Source organism: Sebastes fasciatus, chromosome 16, assembly GCF_043250625.1.
Source record: "Sebastes fasciatus isolate fSebFas1 chromosome 16, fSebFas1.pri, whole genome shotgun sequence".
In the NCBI taxonomy this organism is placed as follows: domain Eukaryota; kingdom Metazoa; phylum Chordata; class Actinopteri; order Perciformes; family Sebastidae; genus Sebastes; species Sebastes fasciatus.
Genome location: NC_133810.1, coordinates 22359957 through 22380081, shown reverse-complemented (window position 1 = coordinate 22380081; position 20125 = coordinate 22359957). Strand labels below are relative to the sequence as shown.

Genomic DNA, 20125 nt, shown 5'->3' with positions numbered 1-20125 from the left:
ATCACCGCAGACTGACTGACCACTGCGGCAAAATTAATCGCGTATGAAATTTTTATGTCTGGGGAAAAGCAGGTGTAAAAAAAAAATAAAATTTTTGAAGATGCATTATAAAGTTCCTTTATCCATGCATTCATCACCACAATGCAAGAAGAGCGAGAGAGACAGTTTTACTTTGTGGCCTCCTGCTTGAATAATGCTCACAGCAGCACCAGTCCAGTGCAATATGATTGAAACAGCCAGCAACTGCTACATATAAACTAGACTGTTATTATTTTAATATTATTTTTTTCAAGTTTACAAGAGTTTAAAAGTTTTACCATATAGCTCACACATTGATTTCATCCATAACTCCATCACTGATCTTATTGTTGAGGTGATGACACTGTTTAACTGAAAATAAGTTAAATAGCCTCCTTCTTGTGGGATGAATACACACTTCTTGCCGTTCCATAAGTGTCTTTTTCTTCAATCAATATTCTGAGTTCAGCAGCAGAAACCTTTAGTTGTGTGCTTCACTGCTTTCCAGACATGCGCAGCACACGTCAAAACAGGCACTTTATGCAAATCCGGTGAGCTGAGGCTCATTTACATCTGCAGTCTGAATAAATAACCCCGCTAAATTTAAAAATTGAGGAGGTGCAAAATTTCTGCTCTCCTGATGGTAATTTGCGAGCAAATATCCCCCTAAACGTTAGAACATTTGCAAGCAGCAATTCATCCATTTGATGAACGTTTCTAAATTTAGTAATGATGATTTTAATGTGTGAAAACAGCCTTCATACCGTAGTAAGGTATTGTTAAAATAAACCTTTACTGAAGAGCTGAAGGACATGCACGTGAAGACATTGATCTGTAATCTAATAATGAGCATTTTTTCCGTCCTCCCCTCCTCTCCTCTCAGCATCAACGGTGTCAGCTTACAACTTTTCCAGTAAAACCTATAAACGTCTTTGTCACCATCTGTCTGTCATTGCCGTGCCTTTCTGAATGGAACTGAAGACACAACATGCTCGGAGCATCAGAGCTGGAGTGTAAAATTCCGGCATTTGCATAAATATGTTACACATCTTTTTCTTTCACTCCGCCTGCTTCTCTCCTATTTTTTTTTTTTAATATTGTTTCACACTATATTCATCTCCTCTCATATCCCACTTGGGGAGTTAATAACATTCACGCTTTGTCTTGGCGGTCTCTCTGTGCTGCACGCATGTTCAAAAACACTAATAGCTTTTTGTAGGTGCTACGCAGAGGCTCTTTGAATTCTGTTTGCTGCCACAGGTAGAAGTCCTAAAATTTTCCACAAATAATAAGATTGTATGCTGCAATATTAGCTACAGGCTTATCTTTTTCAACTTCCTCGGCACTCGCAGCAGCCCCCGCTTTTATAGCACACTTAAACCAGGAGCACAATATTATAAAGGATGAGGTGCATTGTTTATACTTAGTGAGGAAAAGAGGGAAGACATTATACACACACACACACACACACACACACACACACACACACACACACACACATGCAAATCAGATAATAGATCAGAGTCATCAAGTGAAACAGCCTGGTCTTGAGTGACTGATAATTACCTGCCTGGCATGGCCTTAAAAGATACGTCCCATGTTGTTTTGGGATTTGTTTTGAATGTCCCTTGTGTCCTGGTCATTGACATTATTGACATTTTGCCCCTATTTGGCCATTACCAGCACTTATCACCAGTCTGGCTCACTCAGTGGTGTCTGGAGCTCCACTTAAAAACACTGTGACCAAACCCTGCAGACCAAACCAAGATGATTAGGCAGATTGCTGCAGCCCAAAATTCATCAAGAAAAAAAAAATCGGAATATTCAACATAAACATTAGACTTAGGCATTAAACTGCACATACCTCAACTTTAACATCTTATTGAGGCTGCAACATGTTGGTTACAGTGGGCAACCTCCGGGTCTGAGAAGTGAAGCCAATGCAGAAGTGCCTTAAACTGGCATTCTTTCTAATAGCCAGCAGGGGGCGACTCCTCTGGTTGCAAAAAGAAGTCTGATTGTATAGAAGTCTATGAGAAAATGACCCTACTTCTCAATTGATTTATTACCTCAGTAAACATTGTAAACATGAGTTTATGGTCTTTATCGCTAGTTTCAAGTCTTCTTCAATACAGCATGATGTTCATTTAGTAAATTATGGTCCCATTTAGAGTAAAATGGCAAAACGGCAGTCCACAAAGCAATGGGTGAAGTCACGGTGACTACGTCCCCTTCTTCCATACATATGGTCGGTATTGCCTGCACCGTGGCATCCCATTCCAGCCCTCAGCCTTTCACCATTCTCAGGTCCTTTTGCTGCACCATAAAGCCTTGCGGGGTGTAGGAACAGAACAGTAAATATATCTTTTATGAAAAGAATAAAGTATGCAATATATGCTTGTATGATGTTTTGTGATGGATATGAATGATTTAAAGCGCTCAGGGGATTTACCAGGTCTCCACATCCTTCCTGGCTACTCCTCCCTGTGATGTCAGCAACTGCTAAGAGTGTCTCACAGCGTGTGTGTGCTGCAGGCTAGGAGTAGGATATTGTTGTTGAGGTTTATGGACACAGCAGTCAGTTTTAAGCACTCTCTGTCTGGACACTATTTATGTGACCTGAATCGTTTTTTGTTTTTTTTCATGTGGACTGATATAGCTTACGTTCTTTACACTAATGTTTTTGGCATCATTGGGCAAAAATTCCATAATAACCTTTTAGCATATTGTAATTCAAGTGCTCTGAGAGAAAACTAGAATCCTCCACCTCCTCATGGCTCTGTTTTCAGGCTTTAAAAAATCTAACTTTGGCCAATCAGAGGTCATTTCAGAGAGAGAGAGAGCGTTCCTATTGGCTGTGCTGGTGGGCGGTGCTTGGTATTTCCTCAACTAATCTCAACATGGCTTCTGGGTCACAAGCTTTCTCATTTTACAGCTAAACGGTACACTACAAGACGTTTATTGAAAACATCTTATGCGAGAAATAGGCATTACAGTAACCAAATATTGATTCATATTTGATCAGCGCTGCCTAGTTTGACCATTTGATCGGAGTTTGTGAGTAATTGACAGTTCGGGGCTTCAGCTCGGCTGTGATTGGTTGTTTTCCTCCGGTATGTGATATCTCGCAGATGCCATTAGGAGCACCGGAGGACACAGAGGCACATTGTTTTTTTTACCTGTCTCATGCATTACTGTCAGGATATAGTGACCATTTTATAAAAAATAACTTTTTTTAATCATATTTGCTCCAATTCTACCAACCGCAGCTTTAAGTTACACTATAAATGCAGAGTTTAAGTTCTGAAAAAGATTTATATTGTCTGTTTGAGTTATGCTTTTATTACAATCAAGATGGTATGGGTGCTTTAAGAGTCACAAGTCTCTTCCTACCTTCTGGAAATATCAAAATGGTTTCGAGCGAGCCCTCATGAGAGATAGCATCTGTAGCTTTTTTTTCTTGATGACCTCATTGAAAAGGTCATGCTATTTCTAGACGTATGTAGTTTGTCATTTTGCTCCGTCTGTCATTGTTAGAAACTGCTGCTAACAGGTGTGGATAAGAGTGCCCCAGAAGCTTTTTACATTTCTGTCAGCCTCTCTGTGTGTATCTGCGGCGTGGCTTCTATTACCATGGTAATGCACTAGGGCAGTAATTGTTGCAGCCCCTTTCGCGCGCACTCCCGCACGCACTCGAGAAATTAGAAACACACTCACATATAAAAAGCACACGCACTCAAATCGTGCACGCCCATAACTCTCCTTACTGTCTCTCAGGGATGTGCAAAAATAACTGAAGGTTTGAAATTGGGTTAAAGGGAAAAAACTGGGTTGAAGAGCGGTCCATTTTTAAATCTGTCAGCTTGAATTGAAATGTTGTCGAAAAAAAAAGACTTTAAAAATACTACAGCCAGCCCAGCCCGGACCCAAATGATCAGAACTAATGTTGTTGTGAACGCAGTGAAGGGAATTTTCTGTTCCCTAGTGGTTATTGTAGCGTAGTGTGTGATGTGGTTAAAAAGGAAACGCATTTGTTAAGATGCAAAATGATCTGTGTCAAATTAAATGCAATTTCAAAGTGATTCCATCCAATCAGCTTGGTTATTTAGGCATTGCGCTTTTACATGGGGAAAAAAATAACAGCAGTTCTTTAAGTAGTCAGGGGATAGCTGATGTATTTTCTTAGTCAGTTAAAATGCATTAAACATCCATAAAGATGAGACAAACATTAATAACCTTTTTTGGTAAGCATATAGAGGCACACAATATAAAGCTACGATGTGTCTGTTGTCACCACGGAGAGAAAAATAGAGAAAGTAATTGCGTTGTAGCAAGCAATCCCATCAGCTACTGGGCAGACATGTCAAAGCATAAAGACAAGGCTGAAAACTTGACTGGTTGTAGCCTGATGGAACAAGGCCGGAAAATGGCCGGGGACCGGGTGGCCCAGAAGGGAAGCGGGACAAACAGCTGATGTGGAGAGGCAAGCGGAGATGAACATTGACTTGTTTATTTATTTATTTATTTTACCTAGATTGGCAATGATAAAAGTGAGTGATGTTGATAAATACTCGCACCGCCAGTTTATCAGCAGCTGTCTGGCCTGGGGTTGCCGGCGGGCAGCATCCGAGGCTGATAACCTCTGAGGCCTGAGGCATGATGTAGGGAGGAGGAGGAGGAGGAGGAAGAAGGGGGGTTGGGGGTAGAGGATGATGCAGCTGCTGGGTCTTGGCCAGCGTATAACCCTAAACCGGTCAGTTGATATTTTGCGTGTCCACCAGTATCAAACATTGTGAAGTAGGAAAACAAACAAACCTAATCTTCCATAAGCTTCACTGAGAGCCTGTAATACTCATTACACAGCAGGAAATGCAATTGTTGGATGATTGAAAAACGGACAGAACTTAGTTATTCTTAAATACATACCACCAGAGGCTAAAAGAAGTATATCACAACAAAAAAACAAGGTTTAATTGTCTATACACTGACCATTTTAGGGGCATCTCAGACCGAAGCTTTACATTGTCAGACTTGGCACAGCTTTCTTCAGTCTATAAGCCGCTCTCTGTCCGCCTCAGGTGGGCTTTGTCAGCCGTGCTTTCGAGACGATCATTACCATGGTAACATAGCAGAGTTAACTGGATGCTAAAGTGCACGTTAGCATGGATCATTTTGGCATGTAACCTGGCGTCACCTTGTTAGCAGTTGAACATGCTATCATTAGTATTGGCACAGTTACCATGGTAACTAGGGGTGTAAGAAAAAATCGAGTATCGTGATATTACTTTTTGTGTCAATTCTCAAAAACACAGCATCGATTTTTTTTGGTTATTAATAGTTTACATGCAAAGATGAACTCGGTCAATACTAAATTTGCAAATATATGCGCCCTCTCAGTGTATGTGCCCTCTCAAAGTAGTGCTATGATGTTGGATGCTACAGGGGCTGTGATAAATGCAAATTTGATGCAAATGCAGATTTTATGCATGTGGTGGTGTGTTCTGTATGCTATGACAGTTTTCCTACAATAAGATTTAAAAAATTGCAATGTATAGCCTTGCTTACAGTATCACAATATATCGCAATATTTTGAATCGCAACCCCTGTATCATGATACGCATCGTATCGCTAGATTCTTGCCAATACACAGCCCTAATGGTAACATGCTTATGCATGTCAGGACCTGTAGCTCGCGGTCTGAACATTTCATTTGTCTTTTTCTCTCTGCCATTGTTCAGCCTACTGTGTTCTGGGGGCAAAGGTGACATTTATATTTTATAATGCCATTATCTTTTGTGAATTGGACACTGAGACGGGGCAGATGGCGGTTGCATGTGATGCGCAATCCATTTTGCTATCAGCAAGTCACAATCCATTCTTTGTGCCCGATACTGTGTTTGTAAATCTAAGCCTTTGGCCAATTGCACATTTCAGTGCTTAGTGAAATGCATTGCATTTGTCAGTTTTTTAAAATAAATAGTGTATACGGCCTCTAATACAAACTCTTGTGGTTACTTTATAAATGTTAGACCCCGGAATTTTTTTTACAATTTTTCATTCACAATCTTGGCTTAATTGAATTGTGTTGTAAAACGATACAATATAATAAGAAAAAACATGAAAAATCAAAGAAAAGACGAAGAAGAAGAAAAACTTGTGCAATAAGAGAGGGCCCATGTGTGGGAGGCCGTGTGCATATGTGCAGGCTATGTGCCTGTGAGACTGTGTGCACCTGGAAAGCACTTGACAGATGGTTACTTCAGCTCGAGCTGAATGTTGTGCTCCTTTTTTTTCTCCGCGTTAAGCCTCTTTCATAGATTGAAAGTGTTTCGGTCAGCATTTTGATCAAGGTGGACTCTTTCAACCTTCTTCATAGTTTGCCGTGCATCTCTGGAGTATGTTTATCCTGCCCCGGCCATTTATTTTTTGTTTGATTCCGGCGAGCCGAGGGAGATCAGAGCTGTGAATTTCTCTGCTGCCTCCTCTGCTCCTTTTTTATTTTTTTGTTTGCCAGGAAGATTACAGAGCAGTGCATCAAAAATCATTATGTGCCACATTATATCAGTAAATCTGTGGCATAGATTTGGTGCTTAATCGGAGGCAGTAAGGATTATATATGGGAAAATGTGTCCCTGGAGCACAATAACCATTTCTCCATTGGCTCAAACCAGACCATTAGTTTAGACTATCACAGTACTAGTTAAGAGCTGAAACAGGCTGAGGTGAAAGTTCATCTCCCCAACGTGTTGGAGCAGCCTCTCAAAGACTCAGACTACAAAGTCAGATAAGGCCAAAGCTATCGCCATAATAACACTATAAGTGCCACAAAAACACAAATGGCTTGGGCCTCCGTATTATATTGCTTTACATTTTTTCCTTCACCTTAAAAAAAGAGATCCTGAATTTCCGTTTGGGGATTAACCCTTTGAACCCTGCAGTAGATATAGTCTGCCAGTGACTACATTAGTATTTTTGCTTATTGTGATGTAGGGCTGGGCAATGTATTGATATTATATCGTTATCATGATATGAGACTAGATATCGTCTTGGATAGTGTAATATCGCATACGTGTCTTTTCCTGGTTTTAAAGGCTGCATTATAGTAAAGTGATCTAATTTCGGAAATTACCAGACTGTTCTATTATTTGCTTTTACCCACTTAGTCATTATATCCACATTACTGATGATGATTTATCAAAAAATCAAAATATTTTTGTAAAAGCACTAATAATCAACCCTACAAGATCGTCGCAATATCGATATTGAGGTATTTGGTCAAAACTATTGTGATATTTGATTTTCATCATATCGCCCGGCCCTATTGGGATGTCATTTCTTGAAGTTTCTTCAAATGCTTCATATTCCTAATATCTGTACAACCTAAGCTAAAATGTTATGTCAATCAATAAACCGTAATAATAGATACAAATATATTGAAATTGTGTGATAAATTAAGAGTTAAAAAATGATTTTTTTCATAAAATGTAACTAAATAAACTCACAAAACATATTGATCCAAAAGGTTTCAAATTATAAAAACATGAACAAAATATTTCTTAACACTTCATAAGTTATTTGAACTATACCATTTTCAGATGCGGGTTTTTATGAGCAGATCGAGTGCAAATGCATTTCGATAATTTTGTTAGGTTCTGCATGTAATGTAGCGTAATGATTTCATCATGAGCGTACAACGTGATGACACGAAAGACGGAAGACTTAACTTTCTGAAGCAAAAAGAATGAATGATCTAGCTACGATGGTTTTTATTTTACATCGATTTAAACAGGATCATGCCAACAACGGGCTCCCGCAGCCGCCTGCAGGAGGTCCGTTTTTTAAAGGGTTAATGAGGTTCATCTTATCTTATAAATAAAACAGACTTTTCAATCATGTTTTACCAGTCTCAAATCAAATGACATGGTAGTACAAAGTTTTATTTCCAAGTTAAATGTCGAGCAAGGAAAATCAACACGTATGCTGCTGAGCAGATGTTTCAGAGATCTGAGTTTAGGATAAGACTGGTTCTGTTGTTAAATGTTGGGGCGTAAACACCATTTCATAAGTTCACTGCTTGATTTTTTCGTGTGCAAAAAAAGAAATAGTCCCTCACAGATTTTACACTGAGGCTGGCGTTGAAGTGTTACTGTATTTCCCTGAGAAATTGTCCTCCTAAATTTAGCATGTACTCTCCGCAGCAGATGTTCGTGCCCTTTTTTGATGCCGTGGGTAATAATCCTTAATATTCTTGCTGTTTGAAACTAAATGAGGCTTTAATGCACTCTGATTCCATCTTCCAGCACTCATTAATTGTTTTTTTTTTCTTCTTTTTTTTGAAAGTCCATAAATTATTTCTGTTGTTTTTTAGTTTTGCAAAGATGAACAGAAACTTTTATGGATGAAATTCTTTAATTCTGTGGGGGTCTGTTTTGATTAGAGCTTAAATTTGAAATGTCACACAACTGCTTTCTTTGCTTAGCCAAGAGTATTTTTGTCCCGGCAATACCTTCAGCATTTGTGACCCTGCTATAATACTAAAATGTTTTTTGAAACTTGATTATGTGAATGTGTTTAAACCTGTTTAACAACAATGCGTCCTCGCTCCTTTGTATCGTCCCCATCGCAGGTGCTGCTCACTCGGTGCGTTTGAAGCCTCATTAAAGGTGTTGTGCAACGCATTTGAAGCCTCATCGCTAATCCTCTCCTCTCGCCCCTTTTCTTTTCCAGATGGTCACAAGAACAAAGAAAATATTTGTGGGTGGCTTGTCAGCCAATACAGTAGTGGAGGATGTGAAGCAGTATTTTGAACAGTTTGGGAAGGTAAGACTGCTTTTTTTTATTATTATTATTGTTATTATTATCACCCTGCATAGTGTTGTCACAATAACCAAATCTTCGATTCCACTGCGTGCTGTTGTTGGATGTTAGATTCTTTCAACAAAATTAAATTCATATCACCATTTGATAATGACACAATCAGTGTACAGTGTAAAAATGTAACAAATAAATACATAGATATAAATTAACTGAATTTTTATTCATCCTTAAAATAATAAATCCTGCACCGATTAAAAAGTCTTAAAAAATGAACAGGAAGTACAGTTCAAGTGTAAACCGTTTTAATGCACTAACAAATTGGTCAAAACTTAAACAGGAATTCAAATTTCAGTAGATAATGTATCTAGTATATAAACATAGAACTGAATTGAATAGATCGGCCCCATTGTCACCGATATCTGATCAAGCTATTTGAATCAGTATCGGCCCGATATCCCATTCAGTATCGGTGCATCTCTAAGTCTGAGTTGTGGTGAGTGCTGGTCATTTGTTGGCATTAGCGCACTCCGTTTCTAACCGAACGTTAGCTACGGCTCAGGCACTCGCGAGCACACATGACGTCATATCCTTTGGATTTTCAAATTAAAAGCAGTCTACAGGCCAATAAAGGAAACCCAAAAAGTCGCGGAAGGTCTCATTTTTTTAGGTTAGGTTACAACCTGTTCACACATGGCAATAAACAACAATTTATGCATGTAAAAAGTTACATACAGTCCCTTTTAAGATTGAAAGATGTTAATCTGATAATGACACAATCGGTGTACAGCGCCCCCTGTCTCTTTAGCAGTGTCCCTCTGGTTTAGACCACTACAATCTTTACAGCAATCAGCAGGAATTTGAGCCTTTAAAGAAGCCAGCGGCACTAGTTTCCTGACAGTAAGACAAATAAATCTCTATTGTGACAAGCAAAACAACTGAAGACATGGCAATAGCTTGAAACCACCCACCACTGCCCGGTCAACAACATGCATTTTGCTCACAGAGCAAACAAGCAATGACAACCAGCTGCCATGACAAAACCCCGCTTTTGCAAAAAAACAAAATCTTATCTATGGTAGAATGACATTGGAGACAAATATAGAGGAATCGAAGTTATGGTTTATGATATTGTGGCAACACTATTCCAGTGTGGCCTGAATGGAAAAACAGCCCAGTTCATTCAGCAGAGGCTCATATTCAGCTGTTTGTTTCCTGTCTGCTGCAGCAGTTTCTGCATGCTGTTCCTCATGACCAATACCCCCAGCAGAGTGAGGCGCATATGCACACACCCTTTCACACAAGGACATGCATACGCTCACTCTCGAGCGTGTGCACGCTCCGCACACAAAACACGGTTTGATACAGTGGCAGCATTTCACAGATAATGTCCCCACGCCGAGCGGAGATCCATTTCCCTCACGTCATATTCCACCATCAGTCAAGGTCACCTTCAGCTGATACAGTCCCCCCCTCCGTAACATCAGCACTTGACCTTGAGTTTAAACAATTTCACCGAGGATGGATTTTTCACGGGCACATAATGCGCTGTGTCCTGAAGGAGACAAAAGAGCTGTTGTAAATTAATAGAAACTGCTATTTTTTTTTTTTTTTTTTAAGCTCAGAGACAATATGCAACCAGCTCTCCCCAATAACTGTGTTATGACTGAAAGCGTGCAAGGTGAAGGACTTTGTTTTGCTCTTTTTATCTGCGAAAGTGGCATTAAAGACCTCGCCATTGGCCCGGTCGGCCGTTCCAAATAAAGATGCCTTATTTGCACAATAGAACGCGGCGAGCGAATGTTCAGCACGACTTCGCAATCAATGGATCTGAGAAAGGGCTCGAAATGATTTTCGACTTGATTGAATGACATAATTGACTTGATTATACAAAGTTTTTTCCCCCTCCTTGAGGAACCCTCAAACGCTTAGGAGGAAACAAACAAATCAGACTGATTGAGCGAGATCTTGCGCATGTTTCTGTGCGTGCTTTTATAGCCTTACTGTGCATGCTCGGATGTGTCTGCAGTGCCGCCACGCGCGAGTGTGTCGGCGATTAAGTGTATTTATGTGGGTGCGTGATTAGGGGTGTGTGTGTGTGTGTGTGTGTGTGTGTGAGAGCAGGTTTGAGTGTCTTCAGCAAAAAAAAAAAAAAAAAGGAAATCAGAGGAGATATTGCGGGCTATGGCAGACGAGATGCAGAGGAAAAAGACGTATCTCTGTTTTGTGTGTGTCTTTCCTTTCTGCCTTACACATCCCGGGATTTATTAAATAACCTGCCTGTCACTGCAACCTACCATTATCGCCACATACACACACACACACACTCCGAGGACTATCCACAGAAGGGAAAACCAATTAATTCAGTTTCCCCTCCATAGAATCTTGGTGGCAGTATGTGTGTCAGTCAGTCATCAGTCTGTCTGTCTGCCCTGTGTGCATGTCAAGGGGGGCATTAGCCGGCATGGTCGCAGGGCAGCCTGTCATTTATATTTCTGGGAAGTATGTTTTGAAGCACTTATCAATCATCGCGCAACTACAGCTTAAGGCACCGGCAAATGTTCTTCCTCACTGGGAACAAGCTATTTCACTGATATGATTTTTTGCAAGCGCTGTGTTTACGTGTGTGTGTGTGCGCTAGGCAGCGTAGGCCAATTAGCAGGATGTGGTCCGCAGAGATGGCGGCGGTTGGGAGCAGTGAGGGGGAAACAGCTGGTGTGGCCACAATTGGGTCACAGGTTCTGTCTGTAACCTCCACACCTCCCCTCCCCGCCTGCCTCAGTCCCTCCCTTCTGTCTCCATTCTGTCAGGGGGAGAGGGTGGCATTTGTTATGGGGAGAGGCTGGACAGCTCTCATGCACATCAGTCTCACTGCCACTCTCCAGCCGTCACCATTAGGAAAGAGCACACGCCCGAGACCTGGCGCAACTTCAGAGGAGCTCCTCTCTCACACGCACACAGTTGTTGTTTTTTTTATTTCTGTCGCCTACAGTACACGCCGAAAGGTGCGCGCGTTCGAAGCGATTGTGACAGTCATTTGAACGGAACTGAAGTGTGGTTCTGTTTGACTGATTCTAATGCCATCTCAGATGGATCCCATTACCTGCCTAATAGTAGCCACATCCTGCCTTGCATTTTTTTCTCTCTTTCTCTCTCTCTCTCTCTCTCACTGCACCTTAGCCCTGCGAGCCAAATGAGACAATCTTATCAGCACTGCCCTGGCTCCCTTTATATTCAAGGACTCTTACTGGAGGCTGCTGCTATTTCTGTCTCGCAATAAAGTCAAATGAATCAGTGGGGCCGTTTGTGCTATTATGTGCTATTTGTGCAAACTTATAAATTGTGAGGAAAGACAGTGTTGGCCCTTAGAGATCCCATTTTTGGTTTGTCCTCATTCGTAGGTCTCTCAAGTTGCCATTTTGTTGCTATTTTTATCTGATAATTTTGTTATGTTGCGGTATCATTTCTAAGTATTTTGTTTTTAATACATTTACCTCCAGGCCTTTGTCTTTGTCTGTGGTTTGTATAACAAGCAGAACCCCCAAAATATCTGCTTACAGAGGTGACGGCAATGAACATTTTTCGTGGTGTTATTATGCATTTAGAGTTTTTATACACTTTGAATCCTTTAGAGACTATGCTAGCTCGAAGGTCAAAGGTCAGGAGCAGGTAAATAACAGCAGATGTGCTTGTAGGGATTCAGTATCAATGCAAAATATTACTTGTACGGTACAGACAGACTGTTTCGGACGCAGTAATCTCACTAACGACGCGTCCAGGTTATTTTTTCCCCTAAATTGAGAACAACAAATCCGGGTTGAAATTGGCTGGAGGAGAGGTAGTTATCGGGAGGTGCCATTGATTTACGTTATGATGCGTTCGGGTTCTATTCAGCAAAAAGTATTGGGTGAGTATTGGGCAAAGGTATATTCTAATGTTATCATGATGTGTTCAAATGTAATCTTGTAAAATGTAGTTTTTGGTGAGAAACTTGAATAAATCCAGTTGTTTGAAGGAGATGTTTTCACAGCAATATAAAATAAATAATAGAGGTAATTATGACCAGTTTAACTTCCTAACAAAAAACAGTATGCAAACGGTAATATACGAGTGTATGTTGAAGTACATTGGATTTTTTGTTTTACTTTTGCTGTTTTATATCAAATTGGTATCGAGAATCGTGGAATTTCCCAACTACTACATTTCTGGTAACATGACATGTCTAGTGTAGGCCTATGGGAACCTACAAAACGCTTAAAATGTATTTTTGCAGCACCAAAAGGCGCGGTGAAAATATTTTGGTGCACCTAAATTATGTGCTAGTGCACCTAAAAAGTTAGGCACACCATTGCAACCATTGCAAAATCCCAGCCCAGTGTTGCCAACTGTTTTCCAATGAAAGTAACTAGCAGCAATAGCTCCAGAAGTCGCTAAATATAGCGAGAAAGTTGCTAAGTCAGCAACACTGACAGTCCATCCCTTTAAGTCTCCCTCCAAAACCAGTCCTCCGAAATTATCATTATGAACCGGATTTTTTTTTTTTAGTTTATATATTTATTGATTGCTGTTGGGATGTAAAGAGAATTTCAACAAATATAACAAAAAAAAGGTTTCTAAAATACATTACCTACCCTAGCTTTAAATAATACAGTTGTCAGATAAGGTTTAATAAGGTAAAATGACTTATTTCCAGCGGGCCACACCGGTGCTTTGTGGAAATATTAATTGCATTGCGTGTTATGTTGATCCCTTAAGTATTCTTCTTCTTTTGTATGATGATGAATGCCCTCTTATTTTCCAATAAATCAAACACATGTTTACAAAACACCTACCACTCCAAAATGTTCCACTGAGGCAAGCGCTTGATTAAAGATGGGAGTTGGTGTGATGACACCTTTGGATCTGACGTAGCAGCAGAGCCCTGCCCAGGCATGAAAAGGCCGTTAAAGGCGTAATTAGCTGCGGTGGCTAATGCTTCCTCATTGGTTTATTGTAATCAGCTTTTGAGTGCATCTCATAGTGGTCGTATTGGGCTAAGCTGAAACAACTCCTGCTCACTGACTCCGTCTCTGCACTCCTGTCCGTTGGCTGGGCTTCGCAGTGCCAGCCTGAAGCTGACTTTTAGTTTAATCAGAGCTACTTGCTTCCATGTCACTGGGCCGCCACAATCGTCCCTTTATGTCCAGGCTGTCCTGGTTCTCATGCTCCACTGGTCCAGAGCCAGATCCTGGAGGTGGAGCTGAATGGGAGGAGGATGAGGAGGAGCTTAACCAGTTCACTGCCGCTGGGCTCAGGAGGGATAAAGGTAGACGCACAAAGGTCACTACTTAGACAAGCAAAGCAGGGTCCTAAGATGAGACAATTGCCTCAAAGTAGGGTGAAAAAGAGGGATGACACCTGTTGGAGGACATTGGAAGGATAGGGATAGGAGTGAGCCGATGGACGGAGAACATTTGTCACAGAGACCAGCCTACAGCAGCAGCGTGCTGTCCCTGTCGTGTTTCACCTCTGGCCAGGCCAGCATCTGCATACTTCTCTCATACTGTCACTGAGAGGAAGCAGATGAGAGGAAATTATAAAAGCATCCGAAAAAGATTCCTTGGTTCTGGGGCTTTGGTAATATCACGGCTGACATTTTGCGTGCCCTTAGATTTTATAAATGGCATAAAAAATAACTGTGTGACCATCTGTAAAGACGGTATGAATTAATTTCGCATACCTTCCCTTCCTAGTGCTTTTAGGCCCTTAACAACATTGGAGATTTTCCGGTATTCCATGTAAAAGACACCCTTAATGACCCTTAATTAACAACATATTGTTGTAAAATCTGTTTATTTTATTCTATTTCCTGAGGATAAGGGCCTTTTCACACATTTTGATCCGGTTAGTTTTGGTGTCACACTGCAACTATGCAAGCACGCTAAAGAACCATACGTGACATATATCTACGTCCTGTTGTCATCACCTAGAGCTGCGTCTCCTCCGATAATTGTAATCGATTGGTTTGTACACGGCCTTCCTCGACCTCTCGTGTCCTCTTTCTGATGTCGGAACTTTACTCGGGTCTTGAGGAGCTGCAGCATTTATTCAGAGACTAACTGAAACCTACACTGTACATGTACTACCACTTAACACTTAACTACTAATTTCTCCCCTTTCCCGATCACCGACAGCTGTCTGCTCTGAGCGCAGCCACCGTCACGCTTTCTCTCGACCACACACAACGTACCCACTAAGCACTGAGTTATAGGAGCTTCCCTACTCTTATAACATAACGACAGCCTGCCAGAACTAGGAATGTCACAATACCAGAAATTTAGTAGTCAATACCAATACCATTGAAATTCCACAATTCTCAATATCAATTCCATGCCATGGTAAAAAACAAAAGCAAAACAATGTATCCCATGTACTTCAACATACACTTCTTTATTACCATTTGAAGTCCCGGATATGTGGGAAAACCAAACGCCATCGCGTCTGGGTTCATAACATCATCCGGAGGCACTCACACGGTGAATTTCACCGAGCTGTATTCACTGTATCTAGCAAGCCACGCGTCGACTGAAATAATCCGGTTTACTACAGCGGTATCAACCCAAAATAAACAGATTTGGCTGTGATTTATTTGCAATAAATGGGTCAAAAGGATGCTGAAATAACTACATAATGATTCCCATTTGTAAAAAGTCTGAATTCATGCTTTGTCAGGTCTGTCCGCCAGACTACAAGCGAACAAGTTTTAAAATGCTTGTTTTCTGAATGGAGTTTGGATAGATCAGTGCTAGGCTATGCTGTCATTGTAGCTGCTCCATCAACGCTCAACATAACTTCATCTAGGCATAAATACGGCTGTGACATTATTATTTATACCATAGACAGTCTATGGTTTGTACACATAGATAGATATCAGTGAAATTATGCAGTGTGCTTCTCAGAATTGTACCCTTTCGCAGTATTCTAACGTTGTAAAGTTGCTTTTGTCTCATTAGAAACTTGGACCTGAGCTATTTTTAGTATCAGCCCTTACAAAATGCATCTAAATCACCGCGCAGAGATTACAAATCACCAATAATCATTGGTGTGACATTGATAACGTGCTTCTTGCGTTATCTATTTGATTGCAGAATTAAATTTTTACCTCGGATGACAATGCAATTAAGCTCTTACAGTGGCAACCTATTCACAGGGCTTATACTGGAAACTGTGAAGGTGCACTTTGGACTCGTATTGAAGTGATGCAAATACATGTTCATTGTCTGAAATGGTAAAGATGGATGACTAATGCAGGAAAAAAAAAAAAATACACTTTATATGCGCAAAAAGAACCTAATCAAAAGGCCACAGTCCTTCATCCCACTTCCTCAGCTAGTGCAGGTGCACATTTGCATGCCATTTACATGGCAGCTCGCAGTGACCACTACTACCCCGACGTTTCAGTGTCCATCATCCGCTGACATTCTGTGATTGTTTCCTCTCTGCCGCGACTCACCCAATCAGCTGAGGATATAGTCTGGTTCCAGTGATTATAAGGAGTGATCAGCGCGGCAATGATGGAGCATGTGCCTTGCAGTGGAGATTTAGCCAGAGGCTTCAATCTCATTGCAGTCACTTGTAGTTAGTGACTGAGACTATGGCAGTGAGAAGGGCAGAGCAATATAAATGAATTGGCTATGAATGTGGATACGGCTGCGGAGCTGCGGGGACATGCGGGAGGGGGGGAAAGGGCCAGTTAGACAAACTATTTCATATCCCCCTTGACCTTTATTTGCCCAGTGGCCCAGCAACATTTCCAATAGAGTAGCTTTTAAATGGCCACTGAAGAATTGAGCTGTACTATTCACATCTTTTTTTTTATATATGTGTTTGTCTTTGTATGAGAGAGGGTGTGCGTTAATGCAAGTGTCTTTTACTTAAAGTATAAGACCTTTAACAAAACATTAAATAGATTATTTTTTTTACTATTGCCGAACCTTTTTAGAAAAATACCTGTCAGACGGCCTCCTCCAACAACTAGATGCTGCGAAGCAAAGGCGGCTCACAAAAGAGAGCTGTGGATCAGGGGGAGATTGACACCTTTCTGTAGGTGTGTAGTCTCATCTCCCAGCTGTCCCTCCTGAAATGGCTCCCTCGGGATAAGCCGGGATTGGCTTGATTGTGTTATCGGCGACTGATCGGGTCATTGAATGATGGAATTTTGAGCCCCTGTTCTGCTTAAAGAATGAAATGTTTAAAGAAGATTGACTGTGATTGGATCGGATCCAGCACCTGCTCAAAGGGTCAATCAGGTGAAGGCAGGAGGCGGCAATCTCGGCCGTGCTATTGTGACACGAATAGAGGGGGGGGAAATTAATGCGTGTGTTGGGGAAGGGGGTTGGTGGTCGATGGATATAGTAGTGGAGGGGGGGGGGGGCATTCAACAGGGAAGAGGTTGAAAAATGTCATCAGAGGAAGTGTCATGAGTAATTTGCAGCAGTCTCACCATCAAACCGGTGTGGAGGTGGACGCCTCCACCTTCACGCCTCACACCTCAGCCTTGCAAACTGCAATCTAGTCTTTAGGGAACGCCATGTGGGAGAACACTTCAGTAGGAATCGAGATTCAAAGAAGGGTTTATTTCCCAGATGGGTGGGAAATATGTATTGATATATGCTTCTGTATGTAAGATTGGCATGGAATAAAGGGGTTTGTACGGTGGGAGCCTGGCCGAACATTACGGCAAGGGAATGTCCAGGGGAATGCTTTGACTAAACTGCGTTTTTAGCATGTTTCGTTGGCACGAAATTGGCTCGAGATAATTCTGAAATCATGTGAGAGCATGAAATGAAGCAGGCCCATGTGGTGTTTTACTGTAAACAGACACAAAAGTTATGTTTACATTTAGCGTTGCTCGCCAGAAAGGCATCCTTGAGGTCCAACAAACCTGTCGAGAGCATTTCCTTCCTCATAATGAAACAGGTCTCTCTTGAGAATAACCCAGAGTCTCAATGATGTTACCTGCATAAATAAAGGTTAAATCAAATATATACAGTATATATATACACACTTATATAGAATCAAGCCAATTTTTAGTATTTACATTTTTTTTTACATTCATGTTCATTAGCTTGCAGTCTTCCTCTTCCCTGCCTTTGCTGGCACATATATTCATATGTGGGGGTGTTACAGCCACCTGTATGTCAGTGGAACAGTGTGACACTAAATGGTAGGACTGTGTCACCGTGCTTGTGCGTACTCGTGCAACACAGGGACTCACTATAGAAAAACAGCTCCATAGCTCTACCAGAGGTCTAAAACTCCACAGAGACCCTTTTAAAAAGCTAATTTGAGTGTTCAGCGTGGTGACTCATACAACTGTACCTCGCTTTTTGCTACCATAATGTTACTTAGACCTAACATTTATAATACATAGTGGTTATTGAGGAATGATTTTCTTGTTCTTTTTTAAGTTTGATTCATGTAATCGCCTCTCAAAACTGCTTCAAATACGAATGTATTGTACATATTATTTTTCAGTTTAACCAGAAGTGTTTGAAAATGAAGAAATAATTATGACAATTCCACACAAATGTCTAATATTATAAAATGACGAAGTGATGACATTTTGGATGTAGACTGCAACTTGACTGGTTGGCGGAGGCATACCACCGCGAGGTGGTAATTCTAGTTCTGGAGGTGTCAAATGTGATAGCTCCTTATAGAAACTACTGTACTGATCTGTGGAATCAAATAAGGATTTTGGTGTAACCAACAGCAACTGTGGTGTTACAACAGGGTCACTACCAATAAATAACAGAAACTGTGAAAGTGCTACAACAAACATTTACTTGATATTTTCTTCTGTAACGTAACTAACTTTTACTCAGGTTTACTCCAGTCAAAGCATGTCACTATTTGCTCTGACTTCATGGTGGTCAAGAGTCAACACTTCGGTTGTGATTAGTTTACTAAAGCATCATAAGCAACAAATAACACGGGCAACTATTTAGTCTCTTCCCTCATTAAAGAGGGATTGAAATGGGACACAACCAAACCAAGGCTGTTGGTTTGACCACAAGAAAGACCAACTGGTTTGTGTGCAAGCCTCATTCAGTCAGTGGGCTGGGAACGATAGAGTTAAGTAGCTTCTTAATGGTTTTAAAACATTAACATGACATGAATAGTCCTCTAAATTCCTATTTCTCAGAAGATGGATGGATAGATGGAATGTGTTTCCTTGCTGTGGCTCAAGCGCGTGTTTTAAGTGTAGCGGAGACGGGGCATATTTGAGTTGCGGACCACAGAAGCCGACGCCGGCCTCTGAGTGACAGACCCTGTGTCTCTGCATGTCACAGCCAAATGAGAAACAAAATGATGGTGTCAAATTTCAGCTCTCATCTGATAGGCTTTTAAAGAGGACGCAAAGCTGCTTTTCAACCCAAATAACCCTTTTTCATCCTCATCAGACATTTTTCTTAACAGAGGGTTGTCAGTGCCCAACGTGCCCCCCCCACCCCACACACACACACACACACACACCCTCTTCCCCCTGGAAACCAGTGAGCATGAACCATGACTCAGCACCACCTGGAGAACACGCAGTTGACACAGTACAGCCGAAATGATGACGATGCAGAATGGTCGCCGTACATCTGAGCTGACACACGCAGCTTGTTAAAGGTGTTTGTGTGATCCTCTGGATGGATTTATTTAAACAGCAAGGTGATGGCAAAAGAATGCTTGAGTTTAAACTGCTACTCCGACACTTTATTCACATTTGTATTCCATTTAGAGGTAAATTGTAAAAAGTAAATTCAATTTAGCCTTTTTTTTCAAATGTTGACAACTTTGCCATCTCCAGTAGTGGATCCTGCAAAATGTATCCATAAACTTAGCTAAAGAAAAGTTGTAAAAAATACAAAGCAAGAGCTTTTCTACTGATTGTCAATTTTAGGGGTGTGATAAAATATCGATACACATGAGTATCGTGATATTATGTTTTGCGATACTATATCGATTCTCCAAAACGCTGTTTTGATTTTTTATTAACCTCTTCAAAATCCAACGGACCCGGCCGCTATTCTACCTTTCAGAGGTTGTAGTGGGCTCAGTTTTAAAGCTAGAGTGAAGATACTGGTATCATATGGAACTAGAAGACCCGAGGAATTGGTATTAACCATGTCATACTTGCATGTCGGGAAGGAGGATAAGTAACGCTCGAAACTTGCGCTATATTTTGTCCCTAAACAGTCTTGGAATTACATAAATTGGGTATGACTGGAAAGCTCAGACTCTTGTGGATCCAATGAGTCCA

General features: G+C 41.0%; 1 protein-coding gene across 14 annotated transcripts in view; it reads left to right on the top strand.

Moving 5' to 3' along the window:
- LOC141753162 (RNA-binding protein Musashi homolog 2) overlaps nucleotides 1–20125 on the top strand; it is a 333482-nt gene that overhangs the window by 94092 nt on the left and 219265 nt on the right. For all 14 annotated transcript variants that reach the window (XM_074611562.1, XM_074611557.1, XM_074611560.1 and 11 more), the window contains one exon: nucleotides 8746–8838. In XM_074611562.1, coding sequence (XP_074467663.1) covers nucleotides 8746–8838 — 93 coding nt within the window. The remainder of the gene's footprint in view (nucleotides 1–8745; nucleotides 8839–20125) is intronic.